General features: G+C 40.4%; 1 protein-coding gene across 4 annotated transcripts; it reads right to left on the bottom strand.

Moving 5' to 3' along the window:
- Nucleotides 1-1,795: 1,795 nt before the first annotated feature.
- PSAT1 (phosphoserine aminotransferase 1) lies at nt 1,796-21,090 on the bottom strand. 4 transcript variants are annotated; one of them, XM_075526358.1, is made up of 10 exons: nt 20,967-21,090; nt 19,793-19,942; nt 18,568-18,628; nt 17,333-17,402; nt 16,012-16,217; nt 14,208-14,380; nt 12,968-13,137; nt 9,266-9,394; nt 6,537-6,674; nt 1,796-5,908 (listed from the first exon to the last, which is right to left on the bottom strand). In XM_075526358.1, exons 4-10 carry the CDS (start codon nt 17,398-17,400, stop codon nt 5,803-5,805), a joined length of 990 nt encoding a protein of 329 aa, XP_075382473.1. In that variant the 5' UTR covers nt 17,401-17,402; nt 18,568-18,628; nt 19,793-19,942; nt 20,967-21,090; the 3' UTR covers nt 1,796-5,802. The 4 variants fall into 4 exon arrangements, with proteins under 4 accessions (XP_075382473.1, XP_075382472.1, XP_075382474.1 ...); XM_075526357.1 differs by having other exon boundaries at nt 19,798-19,942; XM_075526359.1 differs by having other exon boundaries at nt 19,818-19,942.
- Nucleotides 21,091-21,687: the final 597 nt, after the last annotated feature.

Raw genomic sequence — 21,687 nt, 5'->3', positions numbered from 1 at the left:
TCTTTCCTGTGCTGGGGAGCACAGAGCTGGATGCAGTACTCCAGGCAGGGTCTCACCAGAGCATCATTTCATACATGACCAATACAGAGATTTTTTTTGTCAGAGTTTAACATTTTGAAAACAATATCCATGGAAGAACTGTAGAACTGTTTCCATATTGGATAAGTCACATATCAGTGTATATGTAAAATCATGGGAATCAACATGATCAGAACACAAATTAAAACTTCACGAAAACAAGGGTACGCAATATTCACCTATACATGATATCTTTTAAAACTAGAAGGATCTGTGGCTGATTTGGGGGATGCATTCCTTCACATGTATAGAAAATAGGATTTTTTTTTCATTCAGGTGAGGTTCAGAGCATCTACCAACCAGCAGTGAGGCATCAAACCAAACAAAACTTGGCAGAGAGCTAGTGTCAGAATCCCAGATATATGGCTGCCTTCTCTGTGCCAAATGTGGTAGGGATAGAAGTAGTATTCTGCCTTACTGTACACACTTAAATCTGTGTATTTTGCATGAAAAGGCTAAAGGTTTGCTGGTAATACAGTGGACTGTTTTTCACTTACTGAAATGTACACTCATCTGCCAGTTAAAGATTCTGGCTAGTGCTGTCAGACAAGCAGTTTCCTTTCAAAGCAATGCTGTAACTAAAACCAGTGCTAGAGGGCATTCGGAACACAATGGGACTGCTTCTCCAATAGTAACAGAGATGTAAAGAAGTAATTGAATGGAGAATTTTGTTCATCTGCAGTTATCGTTACAATATGGACCAAGTAAATTACACATTGGGGGTACATTGTGCGGCTGTGCATGCAACGTGAGAGTGCAGTTCTACCCTCACGTTTAACTGACATGCATAGGTGCGTTCTGCCACACTTCCCACGCCCGCCACATTTTTGCTACATCCCTTCTGGTGGCATTAGTAGTCACAGAGCCACAAAATAAGCAGTACCCCTCCTAGATGAGGAGGGCAGGAAAGCAAGGCAGAGGGCTACCTCTTCAAGTGATTCTAACTCGTACACCAGTAGGTAAAATGGCTACTCCAAAAGAACAACTTTATCTTGTATTACCCTCTTAATATTTTTCTGCTGTTTCTATTCATCTCCTTTAGTTTTACACAACTTAATTCCAAAGCCTTGCAATATATCCTCCTATTCACCAGCTGTCACCCAACATTCACCTCGCACATACTTCACGACTAATTTGGTCCCGTGCTTGCTACAGAAGTCGCAGAGCACAGAGCTCTGCTGTCAATGTCTATCGCCCTTCCTCTTGCCACCCCGCAGGACCCCTCACACCACCAGAGCAACCTCCTGCCTTACCTCAAACTACTTCACATCACCAGCCAGATTTAGGGAATTGAAGACAAGCTTCCATGCCGTACCAAGAAGGAGGAGTTACAGTTTAGGTGGCTGACTGAAATATCTGCACAGCCAAAGCCTTTAATTTCAGTCCTCATAGAGGGACAGACCTGACATACAATTCAGAGTACCGGGATATCAGGTGAAGCACAATCACAACTGAGACAGGCATTAACACCTGCCTAGCACTAAGGCAAGAGGTCTGTTTTTCACCACAAAAATGTGTCCAAAAGCAGCACGATTGGAGCTGCCCTGGTAGGGAAGAAAAGCCACGAGCCAGTGTGACCCTGTGCCGATAGTGCAGTGCCAGCACAGAACTGTCTTCCAGCTTTTATAGTTCTGTAGTTCTGGTTTGCCTGGCTACAAAACCTAGCACCAGAGTTTGAAAGTTTCATACGGTTTGTTTCAAGTCCAAAAACTACTGCTCACACTATGGAAAAGTATTTATTCAGTTATACAGCAAGAATTGTTTGTTGCTACCATCCCTAGTTTTAGCAATATGTCTCTCAAATGTCTTCAAGTTTACGTCATGGAACTAAAACAAAAAAATCATACTCAGATTTGTTTATTATATTATAAATTCTAAGCAGTTCAATGGTAACTTCTCTTATAATAGTTTAGCAAATTTCAACCTTTCTCACATGATTTCTTTGTATCTTTTTTTGTAACTAATCCATTTACTAAAATACTCAAATTTTGCTTTTTATGCATAGTGCAAAGGTAGGAGATTGAATTTAAATTTTCTGGGATTTCAGAAACCGTACAGCTTTTGTTTTTGTCACATCAAATACACATTTATTCCTTAGCTACTTAAAAAAATAAATACATCTTCACAAGCTATGAGCTCTTCTATATATCTCCTTGCATCTCTTTGATCACGCTCCTCCAACCATTCAGTAATCCCTCGGTAATTATAACTTCTTAGCTTCTTTAGCCTAAAAGGGACCAATTTATCACAGACTGTCATGAATCCCAGTTTTAAATTATCAAGAGTCCAATTACCAACAGGAATGGGGATACCTCTTTCCAATTAAAGTGACTGATTTCATGTAAAACCTTGTAACATTTCACTTTTTAATTAGGTACATCCTTATCAAAGACGAAGAGGTTCACCCTCATTTTACTTTCTATCCAGAGAATGAAATACAGCAAACATTAATCATACACCAACATATTGCCAGACCTAATAATGCTTTCAGCATACTTTGACAACTTCTAATCCATCAGTGTATGATGTCTTTTACTTCTGTTTCATTCCAAACATTTACTTGAAAGTCAAGAATAGGCTTAAACTTTTTACATCCAAACATCCCTGGGTACATCTAAAAATATTAAGCCAGTTACAAGTGGAAAAGAAAAACAATTAAACAGAAACAGGAAAAAAAAAATGACAATACAGACTGTGAGCTGACACAGGGTCAGGACTGTCCACGTGAATTATTTATCTCCACTAGAATTACTAGTTAAATAAGGATGTAGCAACCCAGACTTCTAATTCTTATTTGATTCTTTTGTGCCAGGCCTAGAGTTGGTACCACAACCGCCACAGAAAGACCTTATCGTTGACAACTGGCAGGAGTCCCCTGGGACAGGGTACCTTCCTGATCTACAGTTCTTCTCACCTGGGCTAAAGCGCTCCTCACTGTGCCGAGCAGGAACAGAGGGAGTGCACAACCTTCTCAGCAGCTTTCTCTTTTTAGGCCAGGCCTGCGAAAGACAGCGGCCAGGGACTTTCACACTACAAACTAAAGAGAATGCTAGCAACTGCTTTTGTGAAATCAAACACAAAAGCTGGGAGATGCAATAGAGACAACTCACTAGAAGAGGAATTGAAAGCACTGTTCCTTGAAAAGAGCTCATCTTACAATTCCCTCTCTATATACACAAACTCAGATGAGATCAGTATTTTACTTCTATTTTTCAACACCTTTGAAAGGAGTATTCACATCGCACCAAGAGAAGCCCTACTTCCAAGCACTGCAATTATTGACCCAGCTTGGAAGTGCTGACATAAGGGAAACAGACCAGGACTCTCAGCAATGCCTTGCTGAAATTCCTCCTACTAATCTGATGAGGGGAAGTGGGATTTCTCTGTCCACCATGGCTCAATACCCTGACTACATCTTTCAGGGATGCTGCTTGGAAGGGTAGAACTGCTGCATGGATCAGTCTGAAACAAATCTCAAGTAACTAATTCATTTGGCACATGCTCCAGTCTTCCCAGCGTTCTTGCATTCCCCTTACATGACATTCAGTCAATCGCTGCCTGCTAATGTAGTCTTCACTCTCCATTTTGCTTTTACATGATTTTTGCCTTTCTGGGTGAAGAAAAAAAAAGTCTTTAATTGACAAGATGTTAGGCACAATTCAGAATCAGCAAAGAGGTTCCCTGTTGAGTTCATGAGTCAGCTGCATACAAGTGCAAGCTTTTTTGTGTTCACATATAAAAGTGTGCCTGCTAAGGGGAATGCAAGGCTATTATAAAATAGAAAGGTTTACTAACTTTTGGAAAGATGGATAAGCCACAGCTACTGTTGAAAACAAGTACACAAAATTTGGAGGAAGTAGAATTTTAGAAAGTTAAAAAGCTTAATACAGAACCTGAATTAGATCTTCATGATTGGCAAGGCAAAAAGGGTTCTCAAAGCCTTCTCATAGTAATACTCATTTCCATGCTAGTTGTAGGAAAGACTATTTTCAGAAATAAATAAAAGCATGAGGGAAGCTTGCTTTTTAGGAAAAGGAAGATACTGAAATGTAAAATTCTAAACACAAATTACACGTGACTTCTCATCCTTCCGAAAGTGACAAAAACAAAAGCTTCAGACACACTGGTTCACAGCATGCTGTGATTAAGTTTTATTTTCTTCACCCAATTTGTTTAATGACATTGAGTTACACTAAGCTGACAAAAATCTCAAAACAGTAGTCATAAAATGATGACTCATTACATTCATGAGGAATGTAACTCAACCCTAGCACAAATCCACGGACTTGCTGTGATGTTCCACCAGGAAAGAGACAGTCCATCGTTATCATTATTAAATTGTTACCACTGTACTGGTGTTACATAAAAAAAAATCAAAAAATCCCAATCTTGTACCAAAGAGTTTAACTCTGAAAGCAACTGCAGTAATGCTAAACACTATGATGCTAGCAGATAGCTTCTACATAAGTTAAAATAGGAGGCTAGTGTCAGTATATGGTCATTGGCAGTAAATTCACAAGCTGAGAAGGAAAAGTAACTCAAGGGTATTATAATAGAAGATCTTCTGAAGATCTTTGCATAACCACAGTTCCTTCTCTAGCCCAGAGTATCAAAGTCTGGAATAAGCCAGAAGGATCAAGTGAGAAAGCTGGGCCAAAAGTGTGATGTAGCGTCAGGAAGAGACAGAGAAGTCAAGACTTATTTACTGCAGCTGGGCAAAGCCCCACATACAAAAGGCTACAGAACTGAAGCAACAAAAAGGCAGAGAAAATACTGGAGCAATTAGAGAGGGAAGGCATTTAAGAGGCACCATACAAGAAAGTCTGCTGCACTTTGGGCTAGGGAAGTCAGTGCAAAGAAAGTCACAGATCCATTGAGTGGAATACAGAAATCCAGTTTGGCACAAGGTTAACAAATTAAAAACAAGTTTTTGGCAGGAGCAAATATGCACACTGCAAAATAAGAATATAAAATTAATAACCTAGAGAAGTTTAATATACAAAATGCATAGAGAAATAAACATCTTATAAATTGATCTGATTACAGACTCATGCATCTTAGTTTTAAACCAATAAATGATGAGATGAAAAAAGGCCCAGTCCTACAGAGACTTTAACCACAATGGGTGTTGCTACATGGAACTGTTATGATAGCACTTCAAGCATGGGAACAGAAATTGGAAAGCAAGGTCCTCAAGTTAGGAACACAGATATTGATTCCTAAATACTGCTGGTGGTATACTGTTGGAATATATCTGATAAACCAAGTAGATATCCTTAGCGAACACTTAACGTCAGTTCTAGCTTCACTGTGCAGTCACAGAATATTTGTAAAGCATTACAGAAAGCTTATGACAAATTCTGCCTCCTGAAGTTTACTGAAAACAAGGCATTGCTGAAGTAGTCATTTATGACTAGAAGCAAGAAATGGACTCAGATCCATAGCATCTTACGGTGCTATTCATATTTTAACTACACATTAAAAATACTGTTTTGCAAATTTTTGAACCAATCTTGATCAGTCTGGGGATCCTCACCTTCAGTGAGGCCAAGGCTGCCAAGTCATTGCAAGATTGGGCCTCAATCCCATGCAGTTAACTAAAATACCTACAGGAACTAAAAGAAAATATAACTTGTGTGCTACAGCTGTGCAGTACCACAGTAACTTTCAAACCCTTTAGCTTTTATTTCATAGATGTGCAGCATGGCTCTAGCCCATGGGCATTTATGACTGATGCATCTGCATGAAGCTTCTCATGAACGTTGCAAGCTTCTGAACGTCTTCTACAGTCACCGCATTATATAAAGAGGCACGGATTCCTCCCACAGATCTGAATTGAAAAGAGGAGGGGAGAAAAAAAAATAGAAAAGCTTTGTAAGTTCTAAAAAAGACATTAATAACATTCACAGGTATTTAAACCTACCCCTACTCCAAAGGGATAAAATTCACATTTTGTGGGAATGAGAAGCAACATTTAATTCTTCAAGACAAGCTTGCAATCTAGAGAAACTCAGTATTTATTAGTTATTTACAGCTCCAACGCTATAGCCCTGTGACATCAATAAGCTATCTCTTTTAATCCCACAAACACCACTGAACATGAGAAGGAACTCTTGCAACCAGGTAGACAAGCTGTGTAATGAAAGGCTTTACACAATGACAGAATCTGACCTCAGGAATCACCTTTGACACTTGCACAGAGCCAGATTTATCAAATTGGAGAAGAAAGCAGAATTAAGGAGAAAGCTCTCTGAGCCCACCACACCTAAGCAGTAGTTGAGCCACCAGCAGCCTCTGATAGTCTCCAGACTGCTATTCCCAAGTGATGCCAAACCAGTGCGAGGAACAGCTTGTGAGTGAGAAAGGCTGGCGAGTCAATGCACAATGCCTGCTGCTGTATCACTGCAGTAACAGTTTATTCTGCACAGGAAAGGGATTAATCTGACTCTAATACCCACCGATGCCCTTTCAGAGATATCATGTTAAGTTCCACAGCTTTCTCAAGAAATTTCTTTTCCAGCGCTTCATCGCCCTTGATACTGCCAATACGGAAAGGGACATTCATTCTGCTTCGGTTCTTTTTCTCCACTGGACATCTAGAAGAGTTGCAGAAAGTAACGATTAACCCATTTGTATATAGCTAAATTTACATTTTCAGCTATATACAATTTCAGAAAGTGAGTAATTGCATCTGTTTAGCACTGAAGTCATTCCTCCATAACTGAAAAGATCATTAGTTTCTGTGAAAGAAAGCAACCTTCCTTTTTTTAACCAAGTATAACAACAGAAACAGTAAGTGGAAGGCTTATTAACCCTTCCTGACATACTCAAAATTGCCGCAGAGGAATGCACGGGAGGCTTGTAAACAGAACTAATTTAAAAAAAACATAGTAAAACCCACCACCCCACCCACGACAGTCTCAGTTACATTCCCCAGGGTAAGTGAGGTTAGTTACAGTGAACTTTGACTAAGTCTCAAGCAGTTTCTTCTCTTTATCTTCAAAGACTAACACACTTATTTTTACACAGCTAGTCACAAGTGCTACCAGAATGGAGCCTGACTCAGCTAAACAGAGCTAAAGGAAGTATAAGAACATAGCATAAGGAAATTTCCATGGATATTAGAGACTTCTGTTAGTGGTTTCAGTCCAGCTTCTACATTAGTATTATTCAGAATCATGAACATCTCAAGTAGAGAAGATGTATCTCTAGAACAAATCTTGCATTGCACACATGGCCACAACATATATGAGGTGCATCACAGCTCTACTCTTAAAATTCCCTTTAATCTAAGGTAGAAAATTCAAGATACATTTAAAGCAAAATTTCTCTTCAATTATTTTGTGAAGGTAAAAGGGGCGGGGGGGGGGGGGGGGGAGGATTTAAATATTTTTCTTTAGTGCTTCTAGTTACAAAAGAGCTATGAAGCCTCCAGATTTATTCTTTCCTAAGGCTGTGATATAGATTCTTGCAGGGATTCATTAGGAATAAGTTCTCATAAACTGCATGTAAACTTCATACCTATTGTTACTCTATTTGACAAGAATGGGTATCATTCTTTTTTAGTTCCTCCCTTGCTCCTTTGTACAGACGTCTCCATTACGAAGAGAAAAAAAAGATCAATCATAATATCTGCCTATGAAAATTTTCTGCTTCAGAGGCAACCAGGAAAACACTCTTCAAGGCTTATGCTTGTAAGCATTCCCATATTTGAATAGCTGTAGCTACGCTATAGTTTTTAGAAGATCCAGCTGCTATTAGGCAATCCAATGTAACTCGGTTAGCGCACAGACTTTGGAAAGCAAACTGCAAGTGGCACACAGCACTTTGTGGAAGAAAGTCTCCGTTCGCTAAATGGCTTGTCACACTGCTTACCCCGTGAAGCATGCCACAGATTAGGTGGCACATTTAAGCTGCAAAGGCTGCTTCAGATAATCTTCCTTTTAGTCATAGATACAATAAAAGTCTCAAATGTATTGCTTAGTAGGATGCATACAGCTCAGTTAGTGAAGCTTGCTTTGCCCTCCCAATTGACTATTTACCATCCCATCTGCATTGCATTTCCCACTCACAGCCTTACAGACCAGCTTGCCAGAAACAGATTTCTATTTGTCACAAAATGTTTTTTTCAAGGCTTCATTTGCTTACTGAGGTTTATGAAAAACCCTCAGGATTTCAGTAGAGTAGGATCACAATCCTGATCATGACAATGCTAAAGGCAAAGCTGTTCTCATTAACTAAATGGATAAGCAGAATGTATTAAATATTATGGTGAAACTATATCCCTGCCAATTAAGGTTGCAGCCAGCTTTAATTTAAAATCCAAATTTAATTTGCCCTATCCTAACTTTGACTTGACAGTTAATTAGGTCCCAAAACTGTTGATTTTATACTGAAGGTGAAGGAAAATATTTTGTAGTTTCATAGTTAATTACTAGTTTTTGAGCTTGGCAAGTATTAGAATTATTCCAAATTACAACATCAGCTTTTAACTATACATTATCTTGGGTCCTGCGAGCTCAAAAATACCTTGTAAAAATATGTAAAAATCAGAGGGTTAAATCTGCTTTGGAAAACCATCAAAAACAACTGAAGAAAATAAACTGTATGTAAAGAAAATGTATTACATTTTGACTACATGTAGCTCCAATCATCTTTCTCTCTCTGTTTCAGAAAGTGTGTCAGAACTTTGCACAATTAGCTACTAAAAATGCTCTGCTTGACAGAGAAAAAGCAGAGTCTTTGACTACTGAAAGAGATGGTAGGACAAATATGATGCAGAAGTGGCCTCTACAACTTCTTACAAGCCACTTTCTCTGTTTTGGCCTGTATTTCCCCAAGAGATTCAGTAAGCATACAAACCAGAATCTGCATATCTGGCTTTTGTATACTCTTCTCCTAGGCTCCTGCATTTTGTTAAGTTCAGAACATATATTATTAATATGCTTCACAACCGATCTATACAGGATAACTTGACATAACTTCCTACTGAAATGAGACTCATCCTTGGGTAGTTATCAAGTGAATGGTTTGCACGAATAATTCCTGTAGGATTCTAGGATTCCTCAAAATTTCTACATACTAAAGACATAACTAAAAATATGCTGCAATCAGACTCTTAAAAGTTATGAATATGTTTGGCTCTGCAACAAATATTGAAACCAAGGGGAAAAGTATAGCAACTTACACATAGAATCCATTAGATTTGTCTATGATATCATAAATCATTCGTGATTTGATTGAACTAAGTTTATCCATAGCTGCAGCTCCACCGTTATTCTTTATCCATTCCAGTACCAATCCCATGATATAAATACTGCAAGAGGAAAGAATGTTTTTCAGTCATATTATTTAAAAAAAAAAAAAAAAAAAAACACAAAAACCAGAAAAAAATAACAGGCCTGTTTAATAGTTGATAAAATGTTTCAGAAAGAAAATGTTATGTTTGGTTTCCGGGTGCTTAAGATTAACAACTCAGAATCTGGACTATTTTACAAATTATGACAATTCTAAGCAGGCAATGTTTTTTGGACACAAAGGAAGCATCCCGAAATTCAAATGCTACAGAAATCTGTTGGACCAAACTTAATCCTTTGTACCACAGAAGGACAAGTCCTGCAGGTTTCCTGCAGCCCTGCTGGGCTCCCAAGGAGATCCCCAGACACGCTGCATGGACTGCCAGTTCATTGACCACACAACTGCCTGTCAAGTCCTAGAAAGAGCCAGTTAGCACAAAAGTTAGTAGCATCCACCCTGTGCAGCTGCTCTAGCAAAGATGTAGGGGTGAATCTCAAATACATGTACATAAATAATGCCAGAAATCTAATCCCATTTTCACAAATGTTAAATAAAAACTGTAATACCATTTCTGTCTAAAAAAAAAAACAAACCCCTTTTTCCCACATGAACAGTGAAGTTCGGCAAAACAAATAAAGATGTATTACACTTAATTATTCATTACCATTCAAGTTCTAAGCAGAGATCTGGAAGCCTACTGGCATCACGTGGCTTGGGACCAAGTATTTCAATGCTAGTTACTAAGTGCAACATAAAAAAATCCCCCAGGCCTTTTGCCTTTGTGCTTTTGCTACAAAACTCAGCTTGTTCAAGTTCAGGCATTTCCCACGACTACAACTTTACATAATAAACTGTTCACAAGTTTTTATGGCATATTTCCAACAAGTTTGCTTTTATTAATCCCTTCGTTACAGATTCCAAGGGAGTGCTCAGAGAACATTACCCTACAAGTTTCCCTAACACAAATCTAGCAGGAGGCTGTTTTAAACTTTGCTACTTTTAATTTCTCAGGGGATGCCAGCGTCAAATCTTTGATCACGGCAGAAAGACTGCAGAATAACCGATGTTACAGATGGCCTTTTATACAAAGCACCTTATAGCTCTGAGAGCACAATCTTGCATGTTCATGACAGCACACTGTCACTACCCCAGTGTAAAGGATTTCAGTGAAGTATAGCCTAGGCCCTTGCCAAATGTACAGGTTCACATTCACCTCTCACCCTTACTTCCTTGAGTGAAACTTCTTGGACAAGTAACATTTAAAGAAATCAGTCTTAGAGTCATCCACAAAACCCAGCCAGCTGAAATCTTTTATCCTTCATCTCAGTCAAAATAATGTTTCTGGAGCAATTTTAAATGCAAAATAAACCCTTGGAGCTTGGAAATGAGATTTTCATAGCAAATTCATTGTTAATTTGAGCAAAGCAGATTAGGGTCAAAAAGTCAAGCTCTGTAGCGCCAAGAGGTTAAATCCATTAGCATCACCTTAATTTAATTTAACATCCTGCTGAAGTAGCTTTTGCAAATTCAGTTAATATTTCCTGCCTGTTTGCCAGCAAACCATTAGAGAGTGCAAGGAAAAGAGCAGAGAAAAAGAACTAAGAAGCTTTGCCAGTTCCTTACAAAAACTGGAACAGGCGTTAGAGCCAAGCCAAACAGATGTGCACCCTGCCAACATTTCAGTCTGTGTTACATTGTGGATTCTGGAGTGTACTCCAATGTGGGTCTGTAGCATGAAGTGAAGTCTGGCAAGACAGTGATCAGGAAGGGGAAAGACTCTTGGTTCAACTTTATTTTCTTCTCCCTTAATCTCCCACTACCCCGTTAATGTTACTGACAGATACCGAGTTACAGCTAAAGCAGCACTTTCTTTTCAGAAGTTCTTTGCAGTGGCTGAAATAAAGCTGCAGAATTTAATTTGCTCTGCTTTTCAAACCAGAAAAGCAACACTGTGTTCAATGCTGAGATCAAGTAGAACTTTGGTTTTTCAAATGGAAATAGCTTAGTACTTGGAAAACATGAATGGCTGGATTTAAAACCTGGCATGTGCAAGTACACAGCACCCAAAACAGTATGTGTGACTTGGCGGTCAGGAAAATAATCAATCATGGAATAGAAGCTTTATCAATCACTGGGCAAAAAGACACACATACTGCCCATGTTACAAAGCTACATTCAGGAAGAAGACAGAAATCTGGAAACATTGTAAGGTTAGCTCTTGTCTTAGGCACCAGGCCTAAGGATACTGGATATACTCAGCTGGTAAGGCAGACGGGCTGATACAAAGAGTACATCATTACAGCACTACATACTCTACAGTATGCATAGTCCTTGGGAAAACTAGTTGTGCATTGTAAAGTCTGGAATAAACACGCGTTCACTGTTTTTGACAAATTAAGGTAACTGCCTCTATGTCATTGCAATCACACGCCCCATAGTGAGAATCCACAGATTCAAAGATACAGTTAGTTTCACTTAGAATTCTACTGAATTTAAGTAAGCAATGGCATTAAGGTAGACTTTACATGCAGGTATCATGGTATTTTATGTCTATACAGTGCATTTGATATCTGTTGGAGATCATTAGGCAACTTAAGTTTGCAAATTCTAGCATGCACAAAAGAGCTGTAAGAACTGAGATTAAACAACAATATAAAATTGCATCATCAAATTATCTGAACCAAAGGGAATCTTATCTTTAAAAGTAGAAATCATTATTTTCCAAGTAATTAAAAAAAAATCTGGGGAAAAAGATACTTTATTTGAAGATTTTATTATTTTTTTTAAATAATCATTTTAGTGGACATTGGTATAAAAACACTCCAGATTAAGAATAGGTAGATACTAGTGACTCAACACCTAAATATTCCAGTAGCAAAGCATCATTTCACTAGCTATCAGAAGCTAGGAGATAGTAATTTTAAAAGAGCAAAGCTGTAGCCTGTTCCACTTCTTGCATACATGAAATCACCAGGTACATGTCAATTTTATGATCTTGATTGCTAGCAATGATTATGAAGCTAGATCAAATTTATTTTTGAATGCCAAGTTAAAGACTGAGGCAGTACTTAAGAGAAATATGGAAAGTTGTACTAGAGAATAAAGCAAAGCTATGACCAAAATGCCTTTTTAAAAAAAATTCTTTTACAGGGATAGGGATCTGGAGGTTCAAATGCTGAGAATGATCTCAGGAAGAAATTAAATCAAATCTGTACTGAGTGTTCAAGAATAAAGACTAAGTGCCAAATTACCTACTTGCAGCGATAGAAGCATGACCACCGAATTGACTAGAGTTGTGTTCATGTAACTCAGAATTCGATCCTGAAACTTCTACAATGTAATTATGACACCTAATATTTACTTATAAAAATACTCTGTCCTTTATGGCTGAGTCCCACTAGGCAACATCAAAGCCTACTACAGTCACATGGCTGGACAATTCCCATGTTTTCACAGGAATCATGTGAAACACTCCAACATATCAGTGGCTTGAAGGCAAATACTCAACTTCTGAAACTTTTCTCTATCAGAGCAGCAGATGGCAGTGCAGGAGCTTGCTGAATAGGAGATATTAAGTAGCAGGGTAAGTTACCTGTAGCACGGTGGAGTGTTATACAGAGACCCATTCATTGCTTGTGTTTTGTAATCCAGTACTACAGGGCATTCTTTCAGTGCAAATCCCAGCAAGTCCTCACGTACTATTACAACAGTAACTCCAGCACAGCCAACATTCTTCTGAGCACCAGCGAAAATCACACCAAACTTTAACAGAAAAAAGAAAAGAAGGACTTGCTACATGCATTCCCTAGTAGATCTTGTAACTGAGTAATAACAGCAGTATCATTATACAAGAGGCATACAACTCAGCTGAACAGCTTGGAGAACATATTGAAAATGAGCAAGTTGTAGGTCAAAGAAGAGTTAGAAGTTCCAATTTCAAAGTGCACTTAGAGCTACAGTTGTTATGCAATGTATGTCTATTATCAGAACCATGTATCTTCATTCAACTGAGGAAGATCATCACAACAAATTTTCCCAATGATTTGCTAAATATTTATTTAGTAGCTGCAAATAATTCTCAAGGCAGCCTGTCCCTATTTCACACTACTACAAGCAAATTTACTAAAAATAAATTCATACATAGACAACAGTTTTTTCAACCAAGCTGGTATTTCAGAACAGGTATCATATAATCTGCCTGTTCAAAGAGGCAGACCAGGAAAGGCCAAGATGAATGCACTAACAATTGCCCTTCTTTTTGCTACACACAGATAAGAAAGGCTAAACATGCTACTTCACTAGTCCATAACACTTCCACACTTCCCACTCGTAACACACTTTACAAACATAAGCGAGTACTATGTTCTGCCTCTGTATTATCTGAGACAAAGTAACTGTGAGGCACAGGAAGCTTTAGCAGCTTAACAGAGGTTACAGATTTTCCATGTAAGAGGCATGATCAAAAATTCTGATTCACAGTACCCTGCTATATACACTATCTACAGACTAAATACGATTCAGACAATATCTTTTTCAGCTACAGCGTCAGTGAAGACTACACAGTAGACAAATACTCTTGGATAGCTATCAACATGAACAACTTCAACATAGTTCAAAATGTTTTTACTGAAAAAAAGGACAGCAGATAGACATTGAAATCCCAAACTTCAAATTTCAACATTTGTATCCACCATCAGATACCCAATTAACAAAACATTATCTCCTTAATTTCACTGCTCAGCATCTCTGGCCATCCAGACATTTCAAAGTGCCTAATTATACGCATTCGAGTTTGAAAATGCTTTGTGCAGCCACTGTGTCCAATACTGTACCTTGGAAACGTCCACAGGTCTGGACAGGAAGTTTGATGACATATCACAAACCAAGACTGCTCCTTTGACATCAGGTACAAAGTCAAACTCCACACCATGAACAGTCTCATTAGCACAGTAATAGACATAAGATGCATCTGGATTAAGATTCCAAGTGCTTGGGTCAGGAATGTCTGAGACAGACAAAAAAGAAAACCAAAGGTCACTGGAGGCAAGTAATTTTCCTGGCATGCAATTTTACTTGAACACGGGACTTCAGTGCAAACCCAGAATGACTTTGCAGTATAAAGTATTAATTATCTTGCTACCAGGAAGATATAATATATCTGCAAAGGAAATATACCAGCACATTCCCAAAATTCTGTGGTGAGCCACCATTAAGCTGGCAAACACCCTTCTGGTTTTCAGCCCTTATGCCTCAAGGGATTTTCATCAGGTTTGCGATCCCAGACTACAAACTACTGCCCTACGGGTCCAAAACAGCATTTCAGAGGAATTCAGGCACTGGGTCCAAGAATTCTCCTGATGCCTTTGGAACCACTGAGGCATCCAAATTCTCACTGGCAAAGTTCTCTAAAGCTGTGTTTCTGTGCATCCCCAGAAGCATTTCAGTCTTGTCCAAGCTGAACACAAGGTTACCTACCTAGCTCCTGTTTAAGCTTTGCAACTGATTTACAAAACTAAGATTTTCTCTGTCAACAGGCAATATACAGGCATGCCCTGACAGCACAGAACAAGTTTTGCACAGAATAAATGGTTGCTCTTCCTTTCTTCTCTCCTGCAAAACATGAGGGGGAAGAAGTGCTGCTATTGCCTCCACCATTATTTACTACCTCTCCCCTTATCTACAGCTGCCAAATGGTGAATACACTCCTGGGGAGCTGTAGGTTCAATTCCTTGCTGTGCCTCAGAGGATATAAACTTATCTTCCAAGGTAGTGCCCTAATCACCAGTTAATATATTAACTTGTATGGGGATATTCTTTGTCTTTCCTGTTGCCATTCTTCCCAGTTCAAATGCTATAATTTGGACCAGAGGGAAGAAAAGCAAGCATGATCAGCAGGAGTGAAAACCAGAACTCAGGTGTCCCTGCTCCAAGAATTATTTATGTATATCCAGTGATAAATTATACACTTAAAATGTTCTTGAAACAGACCCTCTCATAAAAATTCCCAATGCCTCAATTACAGTTCACCTTTTTCTTCCTTCTACACTGTGGTTATTTAGATTATGTCACATCCAGTAACAAGCCTCAAGAGGAGGAGTTGAAAATGCCTCTTCTATTCCAAAGCCAACTGCCTGACACATGGGTGGGGAAGACAAGTATTTGGGAACCCTTGAAAGAAGGTAACAGAATGCAGGTCTCCCATCTCCTGGGCCAATAAGGTTAAGATCCCAGACATACTCCTAAATTTCAGAGCAATCTCATTATTGAGCGTACCTGAAACTGAAATACCTCGTAATATCCCTGCAAATAGCTTAAGAACTCAGTTAAATAACAAAAAAAAAGAAAAAAAAATCAGCCCAGACCATTTCCCTACCGATACACATTTGCTTCTTGCCACTTATTTTCTGGGATCTGCTCAGCTTAGTTTCACAATTCTTTCCTGGTGGAGACTGTTAAGCCATCTAACAGATAGCCCGGTGATGAACATGGAGAGATGTGGCAGGCAGTCTTTCGAGTGCTGGGCAGTCAACTCTGTAACTAGTTACCATTCAGTAACCCAGTAGCTGAGTTGGACCAATTTTTAGAGTGATTCAAAAAGCTAAGCATTCACATGGATGGATATAATCATCAACTTACTTGTATACGTTCCTAGTTTTGGATGAACGATATTCACTTTGGCATACTTCTCTGCTTCTTTAGCTGCTTTTGCTGACCAAGCTCCAGTAACCACATAATCTGCATGTCTTCCTTCCTTTAAACCAATAAGATTAAGTGGGACTGCACTGAACTGACCAGATCCACCTCCTTGGAGGAAAATAACTTTGTAGTTTTCTGGTATATGTCTGCATGCAAGAAATAACCATTTATTTATTCCCAAAAGACACAGGATGCATACTGCTTGATACTATGCATTTAACAGCAGCTGAGGAAGAACACTGTCATTTTAAAAGACTCTTTGCCAAGAGCTTAGACCAAATCCCTTCAACTTACCTCAGCAGTGGTCTTGAATAACAACTCTTAATTAAGAGTAATGCTATATATTTTACTGATAAAAATTTGCTGAAAACAAGCTTTTTCCCCCTTGGATTGCATTAAACAAATTCAATCCTGAGTAGCTCTACTATCATAGTGCACACAAACTTGAAAGATATTTCAGCAGAATTAATGCTCTCTTGTAATTTCATCTATTGCTAGCTTCATGGCTTTTCTGTCAGGCAAAGAACTTCACAGCAAAGTGCTCACAGTAGAATTCAGCTTTGAGACCCTTCAATTTGCAAGTGCAATTGTACAGTAAATTGTACTTGCAGAGCAAGTGCCATAAGGAGTTGTTCATACAGTCACAAAATTACTTGTTCAAATCATTCATTAAAACCCCTCTGTCAATAATTCTGACTGTGACTGAGAGTCAAGCTTTTATATGAAATGACCATCATTAACTACTATGAGAACATTAATTCTAATATATAATATATTTATTTCAAACTTTAAAATGTGTCACACTACAAATAGGGAATGGGCTCCTGATCAGTGATTCTAACACACATCCATAGAGCTTATGTTAGTAAAATCAGACTGATGAGTAATGTACAGATCACCTCTATACCACTAGAGAACTGGTTTCTATTGTTTCTACTTATTTCTTTAAGAAAGTTGCTGCCCTTAGTGTATTCCATGAAGGTGACAAAAACTAAAATTTCAGAAGAAAGTCAACTAATCAACATACAGTAGATACATAAAAAGCATCTTAACCTAATAAAAGCCCATTTTCACATTCAAATAAATCAGCATCAGACAAACAGAAGTCCTCTCCAAGATTATTATTCTATCACACACAGTATCTAAACAAAAAAAACCACCACACAAACAGGTGCTTTCAATGAAAGGTCTCCACATTGGTCATTATTGGTGCAACTAGCACAAGCATAAAGCAAAAATATGCAGGAACTAATTCACTTACAGCAATTCACGCATGAGATTTTCAGCTGTATTTAAAATTTTTGTGAAATCTGTGGTCCGATGGCTCATTTCTTTGGTGGAAAGGAAAGAAGAAATAACATGAAACAAAATGGTAAGACATGAATGCGATTTAAAAATTGTGTTAAGCTTTAAACCTTTTGCACTACAGACCCAAAATGCCTGAAGGCTCCTATTCCCAGTTCCAATTCCTATATTTTCTGCTGAGCCTTCCTAAATACCCACACAAGACTTACACCTCCAGTCTTGTCCAGATCCAGGCAAATCCAGTCCATTCACATTTGGCATCCACATCACCTTACTACCCCCAGAAACAACTACCTCTGTGTGAAAAAATGCTCCCTAGAAAGGTGTAAGTTTTTCTCAGTCTAAGAATGTTCTCTGCTACTAATGCTGTAGCAAGTATAGAGTAAAGCAGGGGGTTTGTTTTGTTCTTTTATTTTTAAGAAGGCTTCTTCATGCAGTAATCCTAATTAAACATTAAGGACACTTAATACTAATATCTTTTATTAAATCCACATTCTTTCTTCCATTTGTAAGAGTGTATAATTTAAACATAAATCCCAATCCTACAGAGACTGCTGCACATTCTACTTTTAGCAACCAAACAGTTCCACAGGACTAGTAAAACGGTGACCATCTTCTTGCATAAAATTTTTGTGCAACTGGGGCTGAAAAGCCAGTCAGCTACCCATATGGCACAGAAGACACCTCCTCTTCATGACAGGACAGCATTGCCTTCCTAACGGGAAAGATGCTATACATCAAATACATCCGAAGCGTTTTGCCACATAGTATATAAGATACTATATATGGTATCTATATACACATATATACGCACACACGTATAGTATGTGTATACTACATGTATACATATATAGTATTTTATATATATGTAAAATCTTTTTTTATATATTGCCTAGATACATGTACATCCCTGCCCAAAGATCCAAAACTACTAATGTTTGATATATGACTAGTTATCTTTTTTGTCTCTAGTCCTTTTTTTTGGATCACTGAACATCTGGTTATGTATCATTTTATGGTCTCCTGATGAATAATAGCAAAGCAGTATGAAAAGTATTCTCTGGACGTACATGTAACCAGAATAAGGTATTAGAAAAGAAAAGGAGCTGAAATACCACGATCAAAAACTCTTATTACACGATTTGGTTAAACATAAAAATTCTGTATTTTTCAGAATGAAGAAAGTCTTACCAAGAACACTTATACCAAGTCCTTTGTAGTCCACCAGTTCTTTCTGTGCCTCCAATAATACCTAGCAAAAGAAAAAATCCACAAATAAACTAAGGGAATTTTCCACTATCTGGACTCACTGATGCATCATGCATATGCCAGCTGCTCCATATTGCAATAACCTGACACATATCAAGTGAGATTAACAGAAGTATAGTCACCAACATAATTCCATTGTATCTGGTAGCTGAAGGCTTTTCGTAAGATAGCAATAATTAAATCATATGCTTGTTGTGGAGACCATGTTTTAAGTTATAATTTCAACAGTTACATTTCCAGATTTCAGAATGATTTCTAGGAGTTGGAACATCCATCCACTAGGGATGGAACTCCCAACCTTTTACTGAATGCTTAATGTTTGCATGTGTACTCTTTCTAATTAAGCATCTTAAATCCCCACCCCTCCACCCTGCATTCTTTCACTTGACTTGTGCAACTAGGACAACCAAGGTATTGAGGAAAAGAAAGAAAAAAAATCAGCTTGAGGAATTGGATACCTCAAACTGACCCAAGAGGACAAGGCCTGGTTTCACAGAGTGAAGTCCTGCACTTTTTGAAGATGAGCCTTCTCTATGCTATTGAAAGTTAAGAAAGAAATGAAGCAAAATTGAGACAACCAGAAAACACAGGTCACTCCTAGGACCCCTAGCCAGGTAATCTGCTGCTTCAGCCTTCTGTTTTCCTTTCTTCTCCCATAGCTCTCACGTATCAACAAAGTGGAATTAGATTCTAACCATTGGATCTGCAGCTTGTGATTTCAGTAAATTCTTGTGTGAGAGCCAGAACACTCCTAGTTCCTCCTAAAGGAAGCAGGAGGAGAGGGAGCCCCAGTAGAAAAGCCACCAAAACAAATGCTGTATGCATACGCCCCAGGATCTGCCAAGAAACCACATGCTCTGGACAGTTGCAGGAAGAAAAAATCTACCTTGCTGACAGGGTACCTGCATGGCCTGTCAACTGTAACAGCTGGTCACCAAGAGGTCAACTAGAAACAACTGTGCTGCTTTGGATGTTAGAGATTGTGAAGTTTTAACCACCATGTTTCATGTGCAAACTTATTCATGCCAGAGGAGGGCAGGGGGGAAACATCAAAGGGAACACACAGACCATTAGAACGTGCTTGTTAAACTGCTTGATAAAATCCAATTCTGTTAGTAACATTCTTTATCTGACAATCAGCACATGCCTTACAATAGACATTTATGATATGCCTTATAATTGCCACGAAGAGCTCTGTCTGCCTTCTTGCTTCAGTGGGTCCGTGCACTTCATACGCGGCATCAGCCCATAATCAAAGTGAAACAATCGAGGTGATACACTAGTCCATTTGAGAGCACTGCATTTTCGAAAGGGGAAAACAGATTAATAATATGGAGCTCAGCTGTGCTCTCCTCAAACCCTAACCCCAGTTCTCCGTACTCTCTGTTGGAGTGTGGGATACTGCAGCAGTTCTAGTAAGAGCCCCTTTCAGAGCCAAGGGTTCAAGACAGAACGACAAATCTCTTCACGCATAATCTACAAAGGGCATTTCCATGAGAAGAGAGAAGGAAAAAAAAAAAGCTGCTGTACGGCAAATTTGTTCACCTAAAGAAAGTTGTTAAAGGAGTAACACATAAAATAATGAAGAAAACTAAGAAGGAAACTAAGAAAAGAACAAAAAATTTCCACAACACATAACTCTTAAGTTGAAAGTCAGATGCGTACAATTTGGCAGAAACCACCCCCTCTCCATATGTAACTGGATAATCTATGGTTGCTGATGCAACTTCCCAGAGGGTTGAGTCGACACTACGCTCATTATCGCTTTTTAAATGAAGACTTCTCAGGGAATTACCATGTTATTCATCAGCTACTCGACACAGCTACCCTTGTGCATCAGAGGACTTACTTTCCATCCCCAGACTGATACAGCCCTTGACGAGCGACCTTATGGTCAGTTCAGCACCAGCTCTGGGAGCGCGATCCTGAAGCCACCTCAGGGTGCGCTTCCAAAAAACCGACCTTACCAGGGCATTTAACTGGGTGGGGAGGGAGGGGGAGAAGAAAGGAGGTGCTCCCCGGGTAATTATTTTCACTGCTATTCACTCGAGCTTCCCCAGACCTCGCTTTGCAGTCGGCGCCCGCCCAAGCCCCCGGGGAGCCGGGCTGGCAGGCAGAACGCGCCGCGACGCCCGGCGGGCACCCGCCGCTGCCCCGCCGCCCCAGCCCAGGCGAGAGGAGAGCCGCCTCAGCCTGCGGGCAGAGCCACCTGCCCCGCAGCGCGGCTGCCCCCGCCGCCGCGCCGGGAGGACGAGGACGCCCGCCCCCGCCCTCCGCAGCGCCCCAGCCCGCGCCGGGGAGGGCCCCCGGCCCCTACTCACGGAGCGCGGCAGCTTCGCCGGCCCGGCCCCGAAGTTCGCCACCTGCCGCCCGCACTCCATGATGCCGCCGCCGCCGCCACCACGGGCCACCACCGCGCCGGCGGCCCCCGCCACTATAAACCCCCCGCCGCGGGCCCGCCGATTGGCTCCGGTCACACACCCCCAGGGGGCGGGGCTGCAGCCAGACCGCCCCTCCCACTGGCCGCCGGCAGCGCCCCGGCCGCCTATTGGCGGCGCGGGCAGGAGGGGGCGGTGTGGCCAGGCTGGCGGGGGCCCCCTGCCGGCTGCGCCCCCCCCCGCCGGCTGCGTCCTCCCCCGCCGGCTGCGCCCCCCCCCCCCCCGCCGGCTGCGCCCCCCCTCCCGCCGGCTGCGCCCCCCCCCGCCGGCTGCGTCCTCCCCCGCCGCAGGTGCCCCGGCCTCGGCCGCGGGTGCGGAGCGGTGCGGGGCGGCCGGGGTGGCCTTTTTCACCCGAAGAAGCCAAAAATGGTGGGTTCCGGGGAAGGACTCAAAGCGATGAAAGGGATTTAAACGTGCCTTGCGTTTGGAAAACCTCAGCGGACCTTGCCAAGGTTTCATTGCACATACAGCCATAGGTGGGTGGGTAGGTAGGCAGGTAGGTAGGTAGACAGATAGACAGGCGGGTAGACAGACAGACAGAATGCATGTCCTACAGTAACGTTACTGTGGTTTTTCCCATGCAGTTGCTGCTGCAGAGCTGGGA

Source organism: Mycteria americana, chromosome Z (genome assembly GCF_035582795.1).
Source record: "Mycteria americana isolate JAX WOST 10 ecotype Jacksonville Zoo and Gardens chromosome Z, USCA_MyAme_1.0, whole genome shotgun sequence".
In the NCBI taxonomy this organism is placed as follows: domain Eukaryota; kingdom Metazoa; phylum Chordata; class Aves; order Ciconiiformes; family Ciconiidae; genus Mycteria; species Mycteria americana.
The sequence above is the reverse complement of the archived record's forward strand: the minus strand, read 5'-3'. Positions and strand labels throughout refer to the sequence as shown.

Excerpts from the sequence above, each read along its gene's own strand:
- PSAT1 (XM_075526356.1), bottom strand. The coding sequence starts at position 21,026 with ATGGAGTGCGGGCGGCAGGTGGCGAACTTCGGGGCCGGGCCGGCGAAG. Across the intron at positions 14,381-16,011 it reads AAAACTAGGAACGTATACAA|ACATTCCTGACCCAAGCACT; the intron begins GTAAGTTGATGA and ends TGTCTGTCTCAG. Across the intron at positions 6,675-9,265 it reads AAATCTAATGGATTCTATGT|ATGTCCAGTGGAGAAAAAGA; the intron begins GTAAGTTGCTAT and ends CAACTCTTCTAG.